The following is a 24213-nucleotide window of genomic DNA, read 5'->3' on the forward strand; positions in this document are numbered from 1 at the left end:
TTTTTGGAAAAGTGGGCGTGGCCCCGCCCCTACTAAGTTTTTTGTACATATCTAGGAAACTACTATAGCTATGTCAACCAAACTCTATAGAGTCGTTTCCTTCAGGCATTTCCATATACAGTTCAAAAATGAAAGAAATCGGATAATAACCACTCCCACCTCCCATACAAAGGTTGTGTTGAAAATCACTAAAAGTGCGTTAACCGACTAACAAAAACCGTCAGAAACACTAAATTTTACGGAAGAAATGGCAGAAGGAAGCTGCACCCAGGTTTTTTTTTTTAATTGAAAATGGGCGTGGCGTCGCCCACTTATGGACCAAAAACCATATCTCAGGAACTACTAAACCGATTTCAATGAAATTCGGTATATAATATTTTCTTAACACCCTGATGACATGTACGAAATATGGGTGAAATCGGTTTACAACCACGCCTTCTTCCAATACAATGCTATTTTGAATTCCATCTGATGCCTTCTCTGTATATATAATATATATATTAGGAACCAATGATGATAGCGGAATAAAACTTTACACAAATACGGTATTTGAAAAATATGTAAATGACGGATAATGAAATGACGGATAATGAAATCTCGATTATCACTTTATCATGCGAGAGTATAAAATGTTCGGTGACACCCGAACTTAGCCCTTCCTTACTTGTTAAAATATGGTTTTGAAATTTTTAAACATCATTTTCTCTTCAAGAATCTGCTCATTTGTCGGAACTGCCGATATCAAACACTATATCACATTATAATTCATATAAAGCTGCCATACAAACTGAACGATCGAAATCAATAAATCAACTTGAACGAGAATCGGTGACGAAATTCTTGTATGAAATTTTGTAAACATCATTTGCTCTTCAAGAAAAACTTTCAATGAATCAATTGAACGGAATCAAATGCTTGCATGTTAAACTTTCCCATTTGACAATGTATATTCACAAAAGTTGTCACAGGTTATTTTCTAAGGCAACAATTTAATCTCCGAAGAAATTGTTCAGATCGGATTACTATAGCATATAGCTTCCATACAAACTGAACACATAGTTATTAAAAGAAATGCACCTGTGAAAGGTATATTAGCTTCGATGCAGCCGAAGTTAACGTTTTCTCTTGTTTTATCTGCAATTGGGTCTCGCTTCTATTTTCAGCTATCGTTATCTATCCCATCCCACACGTGTTGTGGTCAATTGTAACGTCGATGGTTGTCCTGGTTGAAGCCACTTTATATAGGGCATATAACATCCAATATTTATTAATAAAATAACAATGCATGACCAAAAAGTAACTGATTAGACCGGCAATTGTGCCAAACCTATCCTTTGTAAAAAAACAAAACAGCCGACGGAAATCGATTTGTAGGTAATGGAGAAAATTCAGGCAAAATTTATAATATTGTTGTAGTCATTTGCGATGGATATGATTTATTGTATTCGAAACTACCATGTGCACATGCATAGGGCCAAATACAGTGAAATTTCTCATAACCGGACACCCACCGTCATTTATTTTGTCCGGTTAAGGGAGCTGTCCATAAATGCGGACGTAGTCAAAAGCTGCAACTCAGAGCTAAGTATATTTCTATTGAATTAATAAATGCCAGCCATTCTCAGCCAGAAGTGAACCAATCACAATTATCGCATTAGTTTCCATTGGGCCACCGCAAACCACATGGCACCAGCTCAAGACAATTTCTTTGATGTGGTCATTTTAGGTAATGTTCCTAAAAAAATTGTCTCAAAACAGAAAAAATTGTACACAATTCGCTTGATACAATTAATGAAATCTTGTCCGTTTATCAGAGATTATTTGAACGAAATATTCCCAAAATAGTGTTCGGGTGCGGTCATTGGTCTGATTATATGTACATATGTCTGGTTATAGGAGTTGTTTTTTTTATGAAATCGTTGTGTTTACGAAATTTTTCCGGTTATGGGGAGTGTCCATTTATAAAGACTGTCTGTAATGGTGAATTTCACTATATATCAACTTTAGTCCTGATATTACCCATTTTTTTCTATCATACTATGTTTTATCCAATATTAGATGTTCACTTAATTTAGTAAGATATGCGTATTTTATTCATAACGGTGCTGAATATGCCGGTCATTATATGACTTATAAATTCATAAAATTGCCAAAATACGTTCTTGAATATGTCTGAGCAAAGGCAAAAGTTAGTGAAATCAGTTCAGGTCTTTGCTTATATAATGATTTCCAGCTTCCAACTTGTCCTTAAATCGATTAAGTTGGCCAAAATGTTTGATATTTCAATAAATTAAAGTAAAGAAGTTGTTATACACATAAGTAAGGAAGGGCTAAGTTCGGGAACAACCGAACATTTTATACTCTTGCAATTTGTAAAAATCAAAACACGGGGAAACGGTTTGCCCGTCAACCATAGGAGCGGCATCCAAGCAATTATATAGACAATTGAACTTCCATAACTCGAACACCATAATCCACAAACAAACTTCGAGTTTCAGAGACTTCGACTTGATAATAGAAACCAAATTTCATACAAATTTCCTTCCATAACTCGAAGTCTCTCTAACTCGAAGTTGTTCTGTGGATTTATCGCGCTTTGAGTAGTTTTCAATAGTACCGTTATATGGTGAGTGAGCGGGGTTATCTTCCAACTTCATCCGTTTTCTCACTATTCGGATATAACGATTTCGGTTTCACGAGATAATTTTTCCCCATGTATCTAATAGAATAAATTTAGCTTCCATGGTTGAGATTTTTTCAGAAACATATATTTCAATAGAGCTAACGAGGTTTAATTTCATAGGAATATGAGGGAAAATGTATAGGTTTATCCAAGTAGAGACACTTTTTTGAAAACCTCTTTTTGACTGATCACGCGTGCGTCAAGCTGTTATGTTATTTTTGTTCAGAATTGTTTGGCATATAATTAAGGGAAGACTTACGCTTAAACCACGTTTGCAAATCGTTCATCTTTATTCACGTTCTATTAAAAATGTGTCTCGCTCGTTTCGCCAACTTACGGCCTACTGAGCGCACTTTTCGCAACACCATCACCCAACTTCAGACATTCATTGTTGGATAATATTCGACCGCCACGTCCAGCACGCAGTATAGAAAATATAGCAGCCGTAGCTGAGAGTTTGCACGAAGACCGTTGAGTCGTGTGGAGCGACTTGGCACATTTTACGTCGAGATCTTAAATTGAAAGCGTACAAAATATGTATAGCTTGTACAAGAACTGAAGCTGCTTCACCTTCACAAGCGACATCACTTCGCTCTATGGACTCTTGAAAAGTTCCAAGAAGACTCGATGTTTTCGAAACAAATTTTGTTCAACGATGAGGCTCATTTCTTGTTCAATAGGTATGAAAACAAGCAAAATTGCCCCATTTGGGACAAAGAGTAACCTGAAGAGATACAAGAGCGGTGTTTTCATCGTAAAAAACAATGGTTTGGTATGGTATGTGGGCCGGTGGAATCATCAGACAATATTTCTTCGAAAATTATGCCGGTGAGAACCTAACCGTCAATGGCGACCGTTATCACGACATGATAACAGACTATTTGTTACTTAAGATTGAAGCTTATGATCTAGGCGTCATTTGGTTTCAACAAGACAGCGCCTCTTCCCACATATCGCATCTATCAATGGATTTACAGGTATTAAGAGAACACTTTGGTGAGCAGATAATTTAAAGTTTTGGGTCAGTCACACCGTTCAGCTTTTTCCTGTGGGAATTCGTGAAGTCTAAAATCTATGCGGACAATTCCGCTTCAATTCAGGCCTTGAAGCAACACATCAAGCATGGTTTTCGCCAGTTACTAGTCGAATTGCTCAAACGAGTTATCGAAAATTGAACTCAACGGATGGACTATATGTGACGAAGCTGCGGCCAACATTTTAAAGGGGAAACACTAAAAATACCGAAGTTCAAAGTGTCGACACATCAAAATACCGATAAAATTTAAATATGCCGACAAATCAAAATGCCGACATGTGAAAAATCTGCTCTTATTTCCATCGAAGCACAGAAAGAGAATTCCACTGACTAAGGGTTAGGATCCTGAGCGCAGGGCCTCGAACGAACACCGCCACTTTTCCTTGATTATACATGTGTTTTTCATTTGGTGTTGAAAAACCGTCGATTAACAGTCAGAGACCTTGTTGATGAAGTTGGCATATCGAAAGGCTCAGCCAATACCATTTTGAAGGATGTTTTGGGCCTCAAGCGCGTCAAATCTTGACTGGTACCGAAAACATTGGAGTTTTTGGAAAAAAGGCTTCGCGTTGAAGTGTGTGAAACGATGCTTTCCGACTACCAGGGTGTCATGAAACGCATTTTAACTGGCGATGAGACTTGGATATATGCTCACGACCCCGAAACAACCGATCAATCGAGCGAATATCGTGCCAAAAGAGAGTCGAGACCAAAAAAATCGCGCCAAAGTCGCTCAAAAATCAAGGTCATGTTGACTGTGTTCTTCGATTATCGTGGTGTTGTGCATTATGAATTCCTTCCAACCGGTAAAACAGTCAACAAGGAATACTATTTGAACGTTATGCGTCGTTTGCGTAACGCTATCCGCCTAAAAAGGCCGGAATTGTGGAAAGACAATTCTTGATTTTTACACCACGATAATGCACCATCCCACACTGCCCTCGTAATTCGTGATCATTTCGCCAAAATCTCAACCCATATCGATCCGCAACCACCGTATTCACCTGATCTGGCGCCGTGCGATTTCTGGCTGTTCACCAAGCTCAAAAGACCGCTCCGGAAACACCGTTTTTATACGTTATAGCAGAGATTTAAGCCGCAGCGAAGACGGAACTGAAGGCCATCCCGGAAATTTTCAAAATAAATACAATGTTATTATATTTTTTTGGGCACAGTAGTATAAATTTTGAAACCTTATAAATTTGGAAGTGAAATCAGCAATTGATTTTCAGTAACCAATTTCCTTTCCAATGAAATATGAAATATTTTGCAACTGCAAGAAGATCCAATTTCATATAACAAAAATATTAAAAATGTGTTTTATATCATTTAAATTTTTTTGTATATCATTTAAGCATTTATTATTTTTTATATTCTCGATATATGTAAAACGATTTGTAAACTTTTAGGAACTACCAAAAATATTTAGTCATTATTGAATATAGTTTTCAATCATACCAAAATCCAAAAAAATATGGCCAATGACCACAATAAAAAAATAATATACTCTCAATATTATTGAATATTTATTTTATCCAACAAATTTAGATTGGGAAAAATCAAAAATGCATACAGTTAGTTGCCTCTAAATATCAGCTAATCTCACTCACAAATATTTGCCGAATTTTCAACTCGCTTGTCTAGCATGCAATCCATTTTTTATCATCGGCAATCAGCGGCAACTCACTAATGCATCATTTTTTAGCAGCGCCATCAAAAATGCAAAAACAATTACAACAGCTTTGCAGTATCGAAAAACTTACTGAAATGAATACGACAATGAAATACAGAGAACGCGTGGCGCATCAACAAGCGCTTTCAAATCATATTTCGATAAATCAAAAAGCTGCAAACAATTTGCATGCAGCGCGCATAACGGCACAAATATAGACGGTAGCTGCACAAATTCATAATTAAATATTTACTTTTGGAATAATAAAAATGCGCGAAAAAATGTCGGCGCTGTTTACACAGGTGAATGGTGTACTTGTATTATGATTATTGTTGTTTTCAATTTTCGATTTTCCATTTGTTTATCGATTTTTGTTGTTTTTCTGTTTTATTTTGCATAATTTCAAGGCATTTCGCCGAAATTTAGCGCGCAGTTCTGAGTGGCAAATGCATTGGTGAAATTTAAACTGCACGCCACAAGCCTTTTTTCTATGGAAATATGCGTGAGTGTGTGTGAGGGTGTTTATTTGCATGCTTGTATTTGTGAATTTGTTCGGGTGAGTAAGTCAAACATGAATGCGCCCTTTGCTTTCCCAAACAAATCGCGCCATTGAGCGTATGAGTTTTGTCGATCTCTGTGTGTGTGTGTATAAGTAAATTTTTATTTGTATATGCATATATGTGTGTATGTGAGTATATATATATATATATATATATATGACTGTGTGTGTGTTTCTCACATGAATTATGCACCGCGCATTCCGCGGCTGTAAACAAAAAACACGCAAAACTTTGCAAACACCGCCAGCACGACAACGGCATAACAACAATTAGCAAATAAATGATAAATTCATGTAAATAAATTAGAATTGCATAGGAAATTTCCATTGAAAACGCTGGCGAGAATTCGCTGGTAGCAAATCAAAATTGCGGGCATAAATAATAGAGTTGCGTTTGCAGGAATTTTTCGGCATACAAATAGCGCATGTGGCATGTGCATTGGCAAACACAACAACACAATCAACTATATAACGGGTGTTGTTCTTAGACGTGTGGTTTTCAATGAGACAATACTCTTTTCAATGTATTCTTGTTGAAAGTTGTTATTTTAGTTATTCACAGTTTGGTTTGCCATTTCATAACAAACAGACTCAATCCGCGCTGCGTCCAATATTCGGTCATCATAATCGCACAGAAGAGTCGAAATTGGAACAACAATGGATGTGTTTCGCACCATGTTTACTTCAGTGAATAATGCGCATCCTCAGGGATGCCGTACAGTGTGCACCCAAAACGCTATTACTGCTGTAGAGCAGACTATCTAAGGAGAGGCGAGCACTCAACCCTTGGAGCTGGGACCATCAACTTTATGGAAGATTTTGCTGGAGAATCATGGTTTGTAGACTTACAGAATCCAATTCGTGTAAGGATTGAGGCCGAATGACTATCAAGCGCATCGCACGCTGGGTGAATGTGCCCAAACCGAATTGTCCAACGGTCACGAATTCTACAAGAAAACTTTGTTCAGCGATGAAGCTGCGGCCGGAAGCCGGTTTGATATCGAAACGAACCTAAATCTTCTAGCATAGCGGAGCGGACATTTACTCTGGATTTAGTAGTAAATGACTTGTTGAAATGATTTGAGGGACGAGGCTACCGTCTGATTGTCTAGGAAAAAGATGTTGCTCTCATGATTAAAGTAAAATTCCTGGATATCGTTTACGAGGTAAAACATGAGTTCCTTGAATGTGGTAACTAACTGGACGGAAAGAAGCGACTGAGCTGTTAATCTAAATAAAATTGAACTAGTTTTATTTACCAGGAGGTATGTAATCCCAAACGTACCCCTTCCTTCATTGGGGGCTCTCTATATCACCCTGTAAAGTACTTAGGACTGATTCTTCATAGAAATCTATACTGGAAGCTCAATGTTGAGGTAATAGTGAGGAAAGCATTCGTTGTCTTAGTTGCATAGCAGTGAGGACTCTCACCAAGTCACCTATCGGATGAAGACCGTTAGTTCAAAGCTAGTCAAGGAATGCATGACCTCACTAGTAGTAGCATCAAGCTGTTTCCATATTAAACTTGTCTGGGTTGAAAGAAAAGGCACTAATATCCAAATTCCATCAGGATAGGAACGTGAGGGGTTTTCTTTGCTTCGCGCGAACTAGCAAGCAATGGTTTGCAACCAGCACTTATGGGATTACGAAAACCCCCTGGCTCAGAGTGTAATGTAAAAGATCCATTGAACTGTTAACTCATAGCAAGGCTCACATCGCTGCAATGATAGGTGTCCAATTGGCACTCATGCACTAAGACTGAAGAGTCTGGAGGATGCAACTTGTCAAAGTTGCAACGAAAAAGATGAGGTGGAAACGTCTAGACACTTTCTACTGTCCAACTTTCATCAGACTAAGTTGAAGCATCCCGGTTGCAACACTTTTTACGAACCCGGCGAATTGGTCGGATTTGATATTTGTCGGGGCTCTAGACGCTTTGCTAATATACGCGATCTTTTTGATTCAGACGTTAGAGTTCTGGGGGCATCACAACGAACAGGCGTCTCTAGCTATCTAAGTGAGATTATACGTGGCATCAAGAGAAATTGGCATATTTATCTAACCTAAAAATGATCACAATCCACAAACAAAAATGTTTAGAAACCGTTACGTTTTAAAAAGTCACTTTTTGTTGTGTTCTATTGGCAGAGGGAATTATTGGTCTATTATTTCTTCAAAAATTAAGCCGGCCTTAATGTTTCAGTCAATGGAAACGCTTTAGATCCAACATTAATGATTTATCCGTGCCTGAATTTAAGTAAATTGTTGTGGATGACTTTTGGTTCCAACAAGACTGCGCTTGAAGCTATTCAGCTAACGAAGTCATCAATTTATTGTAGATACTTTGGGTGAGCGTATTTACTCGTTTGTTGGGCATGTGGCGGGGCTCTCAATATCGTGTGATTTAACACCGCTGGACTATTCTTTGTGGGGTTGTGTCAAGTCACTTTTCTATGCATATAAGCTTCAGACGATTGATGCTAGGGAGAAGAATAGTCGAAAATTGTACCCCTCGGCTGAAATATATTCAAGTCGCTTGCTCGAGCTAAATTTTAAGAACATAATGACAAGCCCTTTATAGTAAAGCCAAGCGCTTAGCCCTAACATTGAATTATATGCATTTTATTTCATCTTGAAAATCACTTGTCTCCAAAAAAGCACCCTTTATATGTGTGCGTGTGTGTTCGGAGCACTAAAGTCGGCCGAAAGTATGCAAATATTGTTTGTTTATTTATTTAACGCAGAGCCATTCATCGAAGCGAATATATTTGGAACAATTTCATGCCACTTTTCAGACATACAAGTGCATACAAAAAGGGACATATTCATACATATATACATGCAATCATACGTGTTGTTTTGCTTAATTTATGCATTTCTGCAAATATAATACATATTGTTGTTGTTTTTGTTATATTTTCTATTATTTTTGTAAACACTCATCTGCTATTGTATTTGCTCTCCCACCCGCACAGAGCGATTACCATGACCACGCACACCAGCAGTTCACCACCGCTTCCGCTGCCGCCAACAACGCTGCTGCCGCCGCCGCCACCTGCCATTGCCAATTACCCGGATTTGGCGCAAATCTGCATACAAAATCCACACAAGATGCGAAATTCAAAATTTTATTAGCAATTACGCTGTGCTGCGTTTTCATGGTGAGTAAATCAATCACAAAGCAGACGAACCGCGCACGCACACACGCGCTTAACACGCCAACTACAGCATAAATCCTCCGCGCGCGTGTGTGTGCGCGCTTATGTTTAATGCAAAAAGTGTTTAGTGCATCCAGCGAGTGTTATGTTACGGCGGCACGTGCCAGCCCCGCGGCGAGCGCAACACTTATTTTCACCTTTGTGCTGGCGGCGCGCATGGCGTATGAGTAACGCGCGTCGCCTAATGTGGCGTGTGAAATTCCCACAACCGGTCGGTCGCTGGCTCGCACTTAATTAATCAAACACCAGCATTGCAGCGCATGTGTGTGTGTACATATATACATGTGTGCTCACACCAAGTCGTGCAGTTGTAGCGCGCAAATCAACAAATTCGCCGACACTTTCCCTTGCTGCCTGCCTGCCTGCCGTACACTCGCTGTTGTGCTGCTATTGCCTTTGGCGTTGCATTTCCATTTCAATTATGTATTGTGTTTGCGCAGATTGTTGAATTCCTTGGCGGCTATATGGCCGGAAGTTTGGCTATCATGACGGATGCCGCCCACTTGGCGTCCGATTGCATTAGTTTTGTCATCGGTTTAGTGGCAATTTGGTTGGGCGGACGACCGCCCGATGACCGTATGTCCTTCGGCTATAAACGGATGGGTAAGTGCGTTGCATGGCAACAGTATTTACAATTTTTACAGCTACACTTGAAAGACATTTTTATAAAATCGAAAAAATTGGTAGTGGAAAAATTAAACTGAATTGGCGGTATTTAATACAAAAATATTTCAATTTATTTAACAATTTCATCAAAAAAATTATTATAAAACATTATTTTAATCATAACATCTAGTTCTAAGCGGCTCTTTAAGTTAAATAATTGTCATCATTAGTCTCCATATGGCTGATTAGTGTAATACCCGTTTAAGGTTTGCGACGTCGCTAAAAACTAAAATTTATTTAGCGCCTAATTTTAGGCAACGTTTTATTAGAAATGAGTTTCTTGTTAATAAATGTCAGTAATATTTATCAAAGTAATAAGAAAGCAGGCAAACAATTTTTTAAATATAAAAATAATATTATAAAGAAAACAGATTTAAATACTCGAAAAATATTCGGTTTTTAATCAAATCCTTTAAACAGAAAGAGATGAAGTTTAGATAAAATACACCCCCTTAAGCAGTAAGCTTATGTAACGGCAATATTTTTTCAATACTTTTTCTTCAGCTTATCATTTATAGCACAAATCTACACCCACTTTTTAGATGCCTCGATTCATACCTTTATCCAACATTCTTATTAATTAAAGAAGCGCTGCAACTGAAAAACCACTAAAATAAGTCAAAGTTGTTTTAAGCATGCATCCATATTAAATTTGATGCTTTCTTAATTAACACAAATAGAGAGTGGTATCCAATCACTAATTAACTTCTAAATATATTATTGCGTCGTTTAGGACTAACTATTGTATATACTTCAATACTACTCTAGGAATCGAAGTTATTTAAGATTTTTCTTTCATAAAATTTGGTTATATAAAAATTTAAAATACAAAAAAAAGAACAACACGTTATCTTTCCGATCCTTTAGTTTGTATTGCAGATATATGCTACTGTAATCCAATCTGAGCAATTTCATCGGAAATTGCAACATTATCTTAGTAATAATCCATACCAAATTTCGTGAAGATATCTCGTGAGATGAAAAAATTGTCCATACAAGAACTTTATTCTAATCGTTCAGCTAGTATGATAGGTAGTGGTCCGAGGTGGGCGTTTTTGACAATGTCTTATTATAGTGTGCTTTAATTCAAGAAGATATCTCGTCAAATAAAAAAAAGCGTTGCTTACAAGGACTTGACTCTGATCGGTCAGTTTTTATGGTAGGCATTTGTAATCTATGGCTACAAAAATCCAATTTTAAAAATTTCTTGCAAGAATGTATCATTATATTAACCAATGAGTCATTCCAAATTTCATGAAGACACCTTTTCAAATAAAAGGTAAAGCACTTGCATTTAAACGGTCAGTTCGTAAGTAAGTATCTATGCTACATTAGTCTTCCAACGAATATGCAGTTTTGCAGTTGCAGTTGAGGGACTAGTTCGCGCATATACAGACTACCTGTCCGTCAACATGGTCAAATGGACTCAACTCGCTGATCATTTGTATATGTACCATATATACATGTACATGTACAGGTCGGCGCTTGCTCTTTGTGACCTCAAACTTTGGGCATGACCAGCTTATTCGCCCCGTTCCACAGATTTTCATCGAGTTTATTACAAAGCTCCTTGAAGCACGTAGCTTTGCTATATTTTATAGCTTTTTTCAGTTCCTTGTGCTTTGCCTTGAAGTTTTCACGTAGGCCCTCATGCCCTATCGTACCTGCACCTCTCTGGTTCTGACGCCTCACTCTACTTTGTCTTTCGGCATTTCTTTTCCATGCGATCTCTTTACTTTTTTTTCGTACTTTTAGTTTTTTCTGATGCAATGGCCAAGTGGTCCATCATTGCAGTGGCTGGATATCGTCGGTCTTTTTACCGATAGGTGATTAGCTCAGCCGCTCCTAACAGACACTGCCTAGGAAGCCGCTCACTCTTAGTCAACGCTTCCGAGATGTTACAGATTAGTCACTTTTTATGGGGATAACGATTCAACCCATCACAGATACTTCATTGGGCAAATATAGCTTTTTAGGCTACACCCTCCATATCTGTTGCTTTGTTCGGGGAATGTTTATTGAATATTTGTAGCTAATCTGCATATCTGGATGTCGTTCAGCTGTCCGCCACTTGCTGACCTCCACAGTGGCTCAAGCTATCCCTGTACCTCTTACATTATAACAAAACACATTTGAAAAAGTTACCACATATTTTGAAAAGTTAGTAAAATTTAAAAAACTAATTCGACGTCAATAGTGCTAACTTTAGTGATATTTATAACTAGTTTCGACAGTGCTTTCTTTATTTTAACACCTTTTTACCATATAATACTTCCGCAAATTGTTAAAAGTTTGAAAATTTTTGAATTATACGATAAATCACATTCAAGTCTTCATTAAAAAACCCATCAAACTCATTGAAAATTATTATATTGTTTCTCTTTAGGCAAGATTCAATTGTTTCAACTTGAGGATAACCTCAACCATCCTATCGAAAATGACCATTGAGCGCTTTTATGCCAACGGGTGTAATTACCGTTACAGAGTTGAACTAAAAGCGGAGTGGAAAATACTAATCAGCTGTTAATTGACAATTTTTAGTTTATTTGTAAATTTTGTAAGAGAAAAATTTTTGAAATAAAAATTTTTGCTTTATCCTTTGTTTGGCAATTATTATTCTTTTACATATATTAAGAAATAAACAATAAACACTTACAAAATATTGCCACTGATTTCGATATTTTTCCAAGTATTTCGAATTTCGAATATATTTTTTAAATAAATAATTATAATCCATAATTTATATGCTCCAGTTAGTGTCCTTTAACTGCTTATTATTACTTTAACTAACACATAACGATTTTTTCTCTAATGTACTATATTCATTAGAGGTGATGGGCGCCATTGTATCGATATTAGGTATTTGGATACTAACCGCAACACTAATTATTGTGGCTATGGAACGTTTATACTCCAATGACTTCGATTTGAAAGCCGACACTATGATGATTATATCGGGCATTGGCATTTTGATTAATATTGTGTAAGTAGAATAAATATATGTAATTTAAATTTAGTTAGTTTTAATGTACATATATAAGCAGAATATCAGGTAGGATTTGCAAAGCATTGTCACATAATTGTAAGAGACAAAAGTTACAGGCATATTTATTTCACCGTTCATTATTAGACGTGAATAGATTAAAATTAACTAAAAGGCCGGTAATTTTATTTTAGATACATACATAAGGCTAAGGAAAGGTGTGGACTGATTTTATTCATACAGACTTAAAACAAAAAAATTATAGCGACAATGTTTCCTCTCAATTTTATAATGATAACTCACTTCTTGAACAGTATTGCCGACACGAAGTCAGCTGGAGTATCGAAAATCATTATATTAAGAGAATGCTAGGTGAAATATAGAGAGAGAAATGAAAAAAAATTCGTACTAAAGTGTTCTGTATTTGTTTTAAGGTTCGGTTTCATAGTAGGAGATATATGTTTCATTGTAGGAGATATATGTTTCATTGTAGGAGATATAAGTCCTTCAAGGTTTGTTGAGTATGGAAATGAAATGTTGAAGATAGAGTTTCTAAAATTTGCAAGGATTGGAATTCGGCTTCTATATTATTCAATCCCATTAGTATCCCATGGCATATGACTGTATTTATTTCTATCACTGGGAATAAAGAAGCTCTCCTCTACGAAAATATTTATTATTACCAATATCATACCTCAGGTAAAAGTATCATCCTGGTCATATTGTGGTCATAAAAGTCGACCTTTAGATCTCAGAGCTTTTGGATATGAATGTCCAAGGCACAAGTATTTATCACCTGATAAAATTTGAATCTGACTGACCAAAAAAAACTACATTTAAATAAATAAACAATGCATTTTAAAGATGTCTCGCCTTCAAAATAGGCTAGTTTTGAGCCAATGCACTTATTATAAGCCTCGACTGTGATGACTTTCTATGCCGTGAGTTTTAATGGCTTCAATGAACCCATTGGGTAATCCCCGGAGTGATTGTTTTAATATCGAAAAAAGCAAAAAACTCCGGCTGCAAAAATCATTCGCTTTGTGTTTGATCAAAAAGTCAGTCACAATCATTCTAGAACAAAGCCCGTTATTGCCCGTTTAGATGATTAATGTGGTGGTTTAGCTTTTCGGCTCGGTTTTGGAGCGCAGTTAGCTGGATTGTTGAAGAGTTTCGACGTCGTTTTCATAAACCCAAGTCTCGTAGCCAGTAATGATGTATTTGAAGAATATAGAGTCTTCAGCTGCTTTGTGAAACACCATTTTTGTGAGCTCTACTTGACGGCGTTTTTGCAAAATAATTAAGGTCTTTTAGGACGATTCTAGCATTGACACGCTAATTCACACACCATTACCTAAAATTATCCTCTATTATGTTATCTCTATGACAACTCAGAAATGGGAATGGTGTACAATTCTCGAAAGGAATGATCCTACTAACAGCAAAAAATAGTAACACTTTTCGTCGTATCTCTTAAAGTAATCGTTTTTTTCAAACCTCGAAAGTATTGTTAAAGTTAATTTCCAGAAGCCTTCAATAGGCGCAGCGCTTAACATTTGACATCTTCATTTGACTCAGAATGGTTTCCCGCGAGCGGTGGCTTGAGTTTTTTTTCTAGAAGTCAAACCAAATTTCCTAAACGTGAATATGATAAGAATTCCTACCGTTTGATAATGGATGAAATCGGAATATATTCCCGCTCACCCTCCATATAAGGGTAAAGTTCAAAACTAATAAAAGCGCAATAAATAAAGAACAACATATATTAAATTAAGTGGTGTATCTATAGTTGACTTTTGAACTAAAATATCGGTCAAGTCTGAGATCTACAATAGAAATACAGAGAGAATCTTTTCCTGACAATGGTGATTCCGTGTAACAAAATGGATTGAATAGAGTCAAAACTTCCTTGAGCCCCCATATATCTAATATATAGACTTTCGAACTCCCAAAAAAATTGCTTATATCCCGATCCTCTAGTTGACGTTTTGTATTTCCCGGGCTTTGATTTCAAGAGTATAAAAAGTTCGGTTGCACCAGAACATAGCCCTTCATTCTTCTTCTTAATTGGGTAGAAACTTGCGATTAAAGTTAACAACAGCGCGCCAGTCGTTTCTTCTTCTCGCTACGTGGCGTCAATTGGATATTCCAAGCGAAGCCAGGTCCTTCTCCACTTGGTCCTTCCAACGGAGTGGAGGTCTTCCTCTTCCTCTGCTTCCCCCGGCGGGTACTGCGTCGAATATTTTCAGAGCTGGAGTGTTTTCGTCCATCCGGACAACATGACCTAGCCCGCGTAGCCGCTGTCTTTTAATTCGCTGAACTATGTCGATGTCGTCGTATATCTCGTACAGCTCATCGTTCCATCGAATGCGGTATTCGCCGTGGCTAACGCGCAAAGGACCATAAATCTTTCGCAGAACTTTTCTCTCGAAAACTCGCAACGTCGACTCATCCGTTGTTGACATCGTCCAAGACTCTGCACCATACAGCAGGACGGGAATTATGAGTGACTTATAGAGTTTGGTTTTTGTTTGCCGAGAGAGGACTTTGCTTCTCAATTGCCTATTCAGTCCGAAGTAGCACCTGTTGGCAAGAGTTATCCTGCGTTGGATTTCTAGGCTGACATTGTTGGTGGTGTTTACGCTGGTTCCAAGATTGACGAAATTATCTACGACTTCAAAGTTATGACTGTCAACAGTGACGTGAGTGCCAAGTCGCGAATGCGACGACTGTTTGTTTGATGACAGGAGATATTTCGTCTTGCCCTCGTTCACTGCCAGACCCATTTTCTGTGCTTCCTTGTCCAGCCTGGAGAAAGCAGAGCTAACGGCGCGGGTGTTGAGGCCGATGATATCAATATCATCGGCATACGCCAACAGCTGTACACTCTTATAGAAGATGGTACCTTCTCTATTTAGTTCTGCGGCTCGAACTATTTTCTCCAAAATAGCCCTTCATTACTTCATACAAATAGCTTCGCGCAAACGACGTATAGCACTCAAATAAAACTTGTTGGAAGTTTGGCCGGTCGGAAAGAATTCGGTGTGCACCACACCTCAATAATTCAAGAACACGGTCAACGTAACCTTAAGCTTTGACCTGCTTTGACATGGTTTTTTCGGCTTTGATTCGTTTTTGCCCCGATATTCGGCCGATTCGTCGTCTGTTTCTGGGACGTTAGCATAGATTCGAGACCCATCCACTAATAATACGGTTCATGACATCCTGGTAGTAGTATTGTTTTACAGACATTAACGCGACGATGTTTTTCGAGAAAAGGGATTTTGGAACGCAAGTGTCCTTTCAAAATGGTTTCACTAATCCTTCCGATATTCCAACGATGCCGATAAAATATTTGACCTTTGATAGTCAATTCTCAAGTATCGATTTCTTTATTTTATTTTATGATTATCAGTTGATGTTGATTACCGTCCTGGTCGTCATTCGTCGTCAACAAATAATTTGTACCAATGAAAAACACTTGCTCATGACAAACAATTATCACTGAAGGCCTTTTCCAACATTCTGAACGTTTCTGCACACGAAAATACATTCCGCATAGAAAATTTAGTTGAACTTCTTTATTGAATAATTTCACACATCGTAAAAATGGCCGAATGCACTTTATTACCTTTAGAAAGAGAAGCGTATACTAAACAGTAATGATCATTTTGATGTGACATTTGGCACAGATGGCTCTGACTGTCATACAACCTCGAAAAAAGTATTTTAATTTAAATTAAAAAGTCTTACTATTTTTATCCAATTAGTATTGATATAAAACTGTAATATTGTAATTCTGTCAAATCATGGATTTTTTATAAAGGTTTAATCAGAAAAAGGGTCACTCTATGATTAAATCATCTTGATTAGTAAATTACCGAAAGCACGCTAAGTACTCTAAGGTGGTTACTAAAAAGTATACATATATTTGAGGCAGCTCTATTCGGAAAATTTAATATTATTTCTAGTTCATACTATGAAAATTCGTTAAATTGGGGTTACCATCTAAGCAAGTCCATCAAACTGCAAATTTTCAGTAATTAAAAAAATGTATTTTTTTTGTAAGCTTTTCTCCTACAATTTTATGAATATTTACGAAAGCATTGATACTTTAATATGAATTGATAATAGCAAAGATAAAAATATTTAGTAATTCAAATGACTTTTATTTCAAAATAATTAAATTTGCTCTCATATCAGTGACAATGGCAGTAAAAACATATTTAAAAAATAAAATTAAATATATATATTTATACATATGTATTAGGCCGGGTCGATTTGTGGGGAGGCAAAAAAATCGCCCATTGCTCTATGAAAATAATATTCTAGGGATCAAAATAAGAAACTTTGCCGAAGGAACCATACCTCTGAAACGAATTCTGATGTCCCCCAATTTGGGTCGAACTTTTGGGTAGGGGCAAATTTTGAAATAAAATTGAAATTACCATTTCATTCTTATTACCTCTGAAAGTGAGGAGAACTAAAGCAATAACCACTATGGTATTTCAAAAAAAATAATAAGTGAAGTTACCATTCCTAATCAAAAAGTTTACAATGAATCCACCATCCTCTACACCGCAAGATGAAGCAACTACATCAACAACTATCGAAAACCCAATGAGTCATATACCCAAACATGATGTTACTGTTTTTGGTGTGTCTACTGATTTGACTGATCTTAATTTACCAACCCATCTGGATATCTTGAGATATTATTTTTACTTAAGCGAACGTGCTAAAACAGAACAAAAAAAGTTTTCCCCTAAATCATTCACTATTCAAGTACAAGATAAGTTGATTGGAATTTGGGAAAAACTTGGTATGGAAATAATGCTGAAAAAAAGTGTATGTAATAAATCTTAATAAATTGCTTGACAAGTATCAAGAGCAAATCAAGAGAAGAAACAAAACCCAACAATTTACAGAGTATGTAAAATCTCTGGAAACAATTTTTTACATTGGAACATGTAAATGCGATTTGAAGGCAGCTCCATGTGCATGCGGCTGGGTTCCCGAACGCCTCAAAGAGTTCATGCACGATCAACATAATCAGAGAAGACTAACAATGAATGCATTTATGATGGAAACTGAAGAGTAAGGAGCAACGTCTATGTCATCAATGCCAACATACCAAGATCCCGATGATTCAACATACGCACCGCCACCGGTTCAAGAAGATATGGATAGAAGCACAAGTTCACAATACACAGAGAGATACGATTGTTTTAACTTTGCCTTGGTATGTGACAGATTTGGTGTGCCTGACAGAGTAGCATCAGCATTGGGAACCGCTCTTTTGCCAGATTTTAAAATTAAAGATAAGCATGGGAAACCTCTCATCATGGATAAATCGAAAGTTCGCAGAGAAAAAGAGAAATGCAGACAAGACAAGCTTCGCAAACGGTTAGATGATACCAGTTTGTTAGCGTTTTTATTCGATGGCAGAAAAGATGATACTTTAACGATAGATAAAGTTGATGAGAAGTATCATACTAGGATGGTAAAAGAACCTTATCTTGTTATTTTGAGAGAACCAATTCTGAATTGATTGGTTACGTAAGTCTGGAACATGAAACCGCTGAATCCAAAACAACCAAATGAAATGGTTTTTCAAACGATAAAAATATATCACTGGATACATTAATTGGAATATGCACTGACGGTGAGCCACCAAACACTGGCCCATACGGTGGAATTATACGACGATTCGAATTGCTGTTAAAAAGACCATTGCATTGGTTTGTTTGCCTTCTACACTTCCACGAACTTCCGTTTCGGCATTTGTTTGAAGCTTTGGATAAATCAACCAGATAAATCAAGATGATCCACCGTTTAATGATCCAAAAATTCCATCACACATACAAGGAACGGAACGACATGTTCAATTGCTAGCTAGCGTTTCCAAACGGGTTCTACCGGAAAATTTAGAGGCAGTTATGGCAACGACATTAGAGAGCCGGCGAAATTGCCCAGACTAGAAAGTAAAAAAGACTTCAAACAATAATTTTTTTAGTTTCTTTTCTACAAATCACTTAAATTAATTTTTTCATTTACATATATTCTGACTAAATAAATTTCTTAAGAGAAAAAATAGATATTATTATAAATAAATAAATAAAAATAAAGAAGAAGCATAGCCATTTAGCTGATTTTTTCATGTAAAGGCCAAAAATAATGATTGTTTGAAATGATTGTATGGAGAACCCAGAGGAGTTCCAGGGGGTGTGCCACTGGCATGGGTGGATCGGCCGTCCAAAGTAAGTGGGGGTCGGTCATACATTTGGACTCGATTGAAGCACTCTAAATGGGTCAAAGTGGGATTTTTCAAAATTTGCCCCTACCCAAAAGTTCGACCCAAATTGGGGGACATCTTCGGCAAAGTTTCTTATTTTGATCCCTAGAATATGATTTTCATAGAGCAATGGGCGATTTTTAAATCGACCCGCCCTAATATGTATGTATATACATATGCACTTATTTATATGTATATGAGTGCATTTTATTAAAACTTAATTGCCAATTCAGCTGCAATTCATTTGCATACATATTTTATTCGTGCGTTTTTACTCACCTAGATACCATAATATATATAGACATCCGTAGGCACATATAGGAGTTGGTATATATGTATATTATTGCTGATATAAAATTCTTATTGTCTGTTGTGCACTTTTTATTGAATTCAAATTTGTTTCACATATGTCTTTCAGCATGGTTTTCATACTCCACGGCTCATCGCTAACGCATGGAGCTGCTCATGGTCACAGCCATGCACACGCACATGCGCACTCACATTCGCACAGCCATTCAGCGGCGGCCGGCAATGCCCTGGTGCAAGTTAATGGTTCAAATAGCGGTGGTGGCAATGAATTCAAAAAATGGTGAGTAAAAAATATGCTAACCACTTATTTAAATGTACTCACTTGTATAAAAAATTAAATGTTAATATAGTATGTACGTTGGTTATATACAGTTATGCTCCTGATTTAATATTACTAGAGAAATCCAAAGTGAATTAAAATTTTCGCTACAAAAACTAGTGACCGTGCAATAATATAATAGATTTTCTACCACTCGTTTATTATAATAATCGAGGCGCTATATTAAGGGGGGCGGGGGTAGGGTTTTTCACTTTCGTAAAATCGATTTTTTTGTCTTATCTTATTGTTTAACATTTCAAGAATATGTCCTTAAATTTTAAGTCGATAGAAGTAATATTCTTAAAGTTATCGTCTTATTAGTCTCCTGGCCTTTAGTGCTCTAACTCTAACAGCTGAGGGCGGTCGGGATAGAAGTGCAGCTTTGGGCGTGTTTTTCTCAAAACTACTTTTTCAAAGTCCATGTTCACTGTCATTTCAAAACTACTTGATCGATTCATTTCAAACTTTGAACACATTTTTAACATATAAAATACCGCCCCAACGTTTATTAAATAATTTTTTTTTTCATGGCGGAATTTTTAGTGGAAAATAACAGTTTTACACTTTCTATGGCCGCCAAAAATGTTTGAATGCAAAAAAAAGTTTTCAGAAACCGTTGGGGGGAAGATATGATTATAGTTAAACTAACTTTTCTTTAGTTTTTATTTTCGCAAAATTTCCAGCCGAGTAATGGTGAACACCGCAAAGGCCTTTTTTCTCAAGTGTTCCTGGGAGAATATCTGTTACCGGCTTATGCCTCAATATTTCTGCATAAAAAAATTACCTTACATTGTCAAAAGTGTGCTCTATAACGTACAAAAGGTCCGAATAAAATTACTCAATCCAGATTTGAGAAATAAATTCACAAAAAAAGTCTTTTTTTTACCTTGAAAACCCTACCCCCCCTTAAGACTATATTAGAAACTTCTGTAACCTATTGGTTACCCGTTAAGCATATTATGTGCAAGCTTTAGTTTATAATATTTAACTATAGAACTTTAGATTAAGAATTGAAGCATTTTGTTGCGATTGAAAATTGTACTTCCATCAAAGCATTTCAATTTTGACTCTCACCTTGCTAATAATATTCTCAACATCGAATTTATAAAGACTTCCCTCTATATGGGCCCTCAGCCGGTGATGTTTTGAAACACATAACAAAACAAATGTAAAATTCGGCTGCGTCAAAGCTATCGTAGAGCATTTCTTAGACTATAAAACATTATGAGATCTTGGCCAGTTTGTATGGCATCTATATGCTATAGTGGTCCAATTCATATTATTCACAATATGTTCGCAGATGACATATAATCATATTCCACAAATACTTAGATATCAAAAAACTTGTTCATACTATACATGTTCATTTAAAAAGTCCCCGACCTACCATAATAAAACAAATATTTTTTGACCAAATTCATTTCATTTATACAACTTATAGTAGTTCCCTCAAGGATGATACATTGATTATAAATACCATCCAACTATCGATAGCATTTTTTGTAGTACGATTGTCCTTTGCTTCACTTGTTCACTTCTTCATTCGCCAAAAACTTCTTCCCAGCGAGCATTTTTTTAAATATGAGAACAGAATATGGTCGCTGGGGCCAGATCTAGAGAGTACGATGAATACGGAAGCAATTCGAAGCTCAAATTAATGGATGTTTGCCTTCGTTTTTACTGAAAACCTCTTTTGGTTTTTCTGGAGTCCGGAAACTTGTCATAAAGCCAAAAGGCAATATTTTATCAGCATGCGAAAATCCTTTTTTCACAATTACAAAAGTTGCGAAGATTGTTTGGCCATTTCGTTCCCATCGGCCTACAACAACAATAACGTTGTACAGATATGATCCGATTGATTAAAGACTAAGTTTTGGAAGAATAATATTGAAAGTTTCATTACTTCTTGTTTATTTGATTTGCACTTGAGTTTATACAAAAAGCCTTTGATGAAGACGTCCAGTGTAGAGAATTAAAGTTCACTAACCTCAATATAGGTTGGACTTTCCAAATAAGCCCTACTATTCAGAGCTCTCAAGCATTCATAACCTCTAACTCGCATAGTAAAATGCATAAGCAGAATAGTAATGTCAACTGTACTCTGTCAGCTAAATAGGAGGCGAGAGTGCATTTTCTTGCCTCACGAACCCTTATGAACTCTATAAAGCAATAGCTCAGCGCATATTATACTGATAATAATCAATCTTTAACTACCTTCCAACACACTACCGTTATACTTAGGGCCAACATGACTGTAGAGGAAACTGGACTTGATATATTTCAGAATTAGAGAACCGTTTTATTTTTTCTCGAAATATTCTGCATTGCATGCGTTTGAATCAATTGTCAAAGCATTTTCGTCAATCTGATTAAGGTATCCCCCAAATATGTGTTCTCAACCTATCGACAGCCTTTCAGCTGTCAAAAAACGTCGACCAGTTAGTTTATTTTTTCCGTACGTGAATAAAAAGAAGTCGTTCGGTGCCAATTCAGAATCTTACGGTTGAAGACTAATCAAATTGATGTTTTCAGTGCTCAAAACTACAGTCCTTTCAGTCTATGTGTCAAAGCTTGCATTGTCATAGTAAAGAGTGGTCCGTCTTCGTTGGTTGCTTTTCCTCATTTTTTGAAAGACAACTAGCAAACAATTGGTTGTATAGAACTAAGAATTTGATGTTCTGTGTTAATCCAGAGGTATGATTGTGAAACTTTCAGTTTTTCGAAAAAAACAGGCAACAATTTGATTGGAAGTGCTTCGTCTGAGAAGAACTTTTGTTGAATTTGGCTCATCTTGAGGCAGCCGTACAGTCGACTATTGTTTACCGGATACACTTAAACTACCGAAGTTCAAAATGCCGACAAAATTTAAATACGCAGCTAAATCAAAATACCGAGAAATCAAAACACCTATGTTTGAACATTTTCCTCGACCAATCAACACGACTTTTTTGAGTGACTGTTGCTGAGTTTAGTCGAAAGTTGTAAAAAATAATTACGCGGAAGTCCTCGCCATTTTATTCCATTTTTTGGTGAGATGAATATTATAAGTTACTGTTAGCAACACAAATAGAGCTCTCATGTCAAAACGTTTTAAGTCTGTATAACTTCAGAAATGTCAAAATTTATTATAAAGATGTCAGTTGCAACTCTAGGATTGCAAAATCCCGAAATATAAAAGGCAACCTGCTATAGAGAAAGATACTAAAAGCGATGGTATAACACAAACCCTACAGTTCTAATAATATAATTTTATTACTTTTCTATTCTCGAATTCTCTGCTTACTATGTTTTAGCTCTGCTCTCTTGTAAAGACTGTAAATGTGAAAGCCACAACTGATTCGGAAAGTTGAGTCACATTCCATATAAGAAACTATGCTTAAATCTAGCTTTATTTCTCTAATTTATTATGCCAGTTTACTAAAGTATTAGTTAGCATATACTTGTTGTCTTTTCAATGCGCAATCTCAACTAGCAAACCGGTTCTTAGTTTCATAAAGAGTCTATTTGATAAAACTTGGTTCAATCGGTTCTATCTGATGACAATTTCTATCTGATTTTTTTTGATTTATGCTAATTGTATATTCGTTAAACCACAGGCCAAAAGGTGACCAATCAAAAGCAACTCATCTTTGATTAGCTAATCCGTTTAATTTATTATATCCCCAGTTCACTTCCCTGTATTCGAGTGTTGCCGTATAGAAAATAATTTCTGTTTTATGCCAGTTATTTACACTTATACAAGTTTTATGTACGATCCATTACTCATCAAGTTGTTACCAACCGAAACAGTTGTTATAAAGGGTTTACCAATAAGAGTGATATGATTTCTTTTCAAAAGAAAAACACACTAATTGTTAAGGAAATTTAAATGTTTTTTCTATTTATTCTATCAAGATCTGAAAATATGTTGCATCATTTGCAGGAACGAATTCAATGAACCCAGTTTCCAAGTACTTTTTCCACTACATCAAGTCGTATGTCATGAAAAGCACGTTCAATATTGACTTCTAAAGCTTGAAAAAAGTCTGGTTTATTGCTAAAGGCCAATCACTTGAAATAACCCCACAAGAAGTAGTCTTATGGTGTTAAAACACAACTTCTTGAAGGCTATTCAATGTCACAATTTCTTGAAATATTCGAATCACCAAACTTTTTTCGCCATAATTCGGTTGTTGCCGTGCTGCTCGCACGTAGCTCCGTCTTGTTAGAACAAGATGTTGTCAATTTCAACTTCATCCAATTGCGGTCATAGAATTTTGATTATCATCGATCTATATCGCTCTCCATTACAGTGACGGTATAATCAGCTTCATTTCGAAAGAATTACGAACCGATGATTCCACCAGACCAAACTGTCAATTTACAAGTTAATGAATGTAATGGTTGTTCAAGAATAATTTGTGGATTCTCTTTGCTCCAGAATCGACAGTTTTGCTTATTCACCGCATCACTCAGCTGAAAGTGAGCCTCATC

General features: G+C 36.5%; 1 protein-coding gene across 15 annotated transcripts in view; it reads left to right on the plus strand.

The window, feature by feature from the left end:
* LOC126756213 (zinc transporter 2) overlaps nucleotides 1-24213 on the plus strand; it is a 50865-nt gene that overhangs the window by 8655 nt on the left and 17997 nt on the right. For all 15 annotated transcript variants that reach the window (XR_007666558.1, XM_050469102.1, XM_050469096.1 and 12 more), the window contains 4 exons: nucleotides 8926-9111; nucleotides 9609-9771; nucleotides 12664-12817; nucleotides 19531-19701. Coding sequence is in view for 14 of the 15 variants with exons in the window: in XM_050469102.1 (XP_050325059.1) it covers nucleotides 8926-9111; nucleotides 9609-9771; nucleotides 12664-12817; nucleotides 19531-19701 (674 nt within the window). In the remaining variant the exon portion in view is untranslated. The remainder of the gene's footprint in view (nucleotides 1-8925; nucleotides 9112-9608; nucleotides 9772-12663; nucleotides 12818-19530; nucleotides 19702-24213) is intronic.

The sequence above is a fragment of the Bactrocera neohumeralis genome, chromosome 4, assembly GCF_024586455.1.
Source record: "Bactrocera neohumeralis isolate Rockhampton chromosome 4, APGP_CSIRO_Bneo_wtdbg2-racon-allhic-juicebox.fasta_v2, whole genome shotgun sequence".
Taxonomy (NCBI): Eukaryota; Metazoa; Arthropoda; class Insecta; order Diptera; family Tephritidae; genus Bactrocera; species Bactrocera neohumeralis.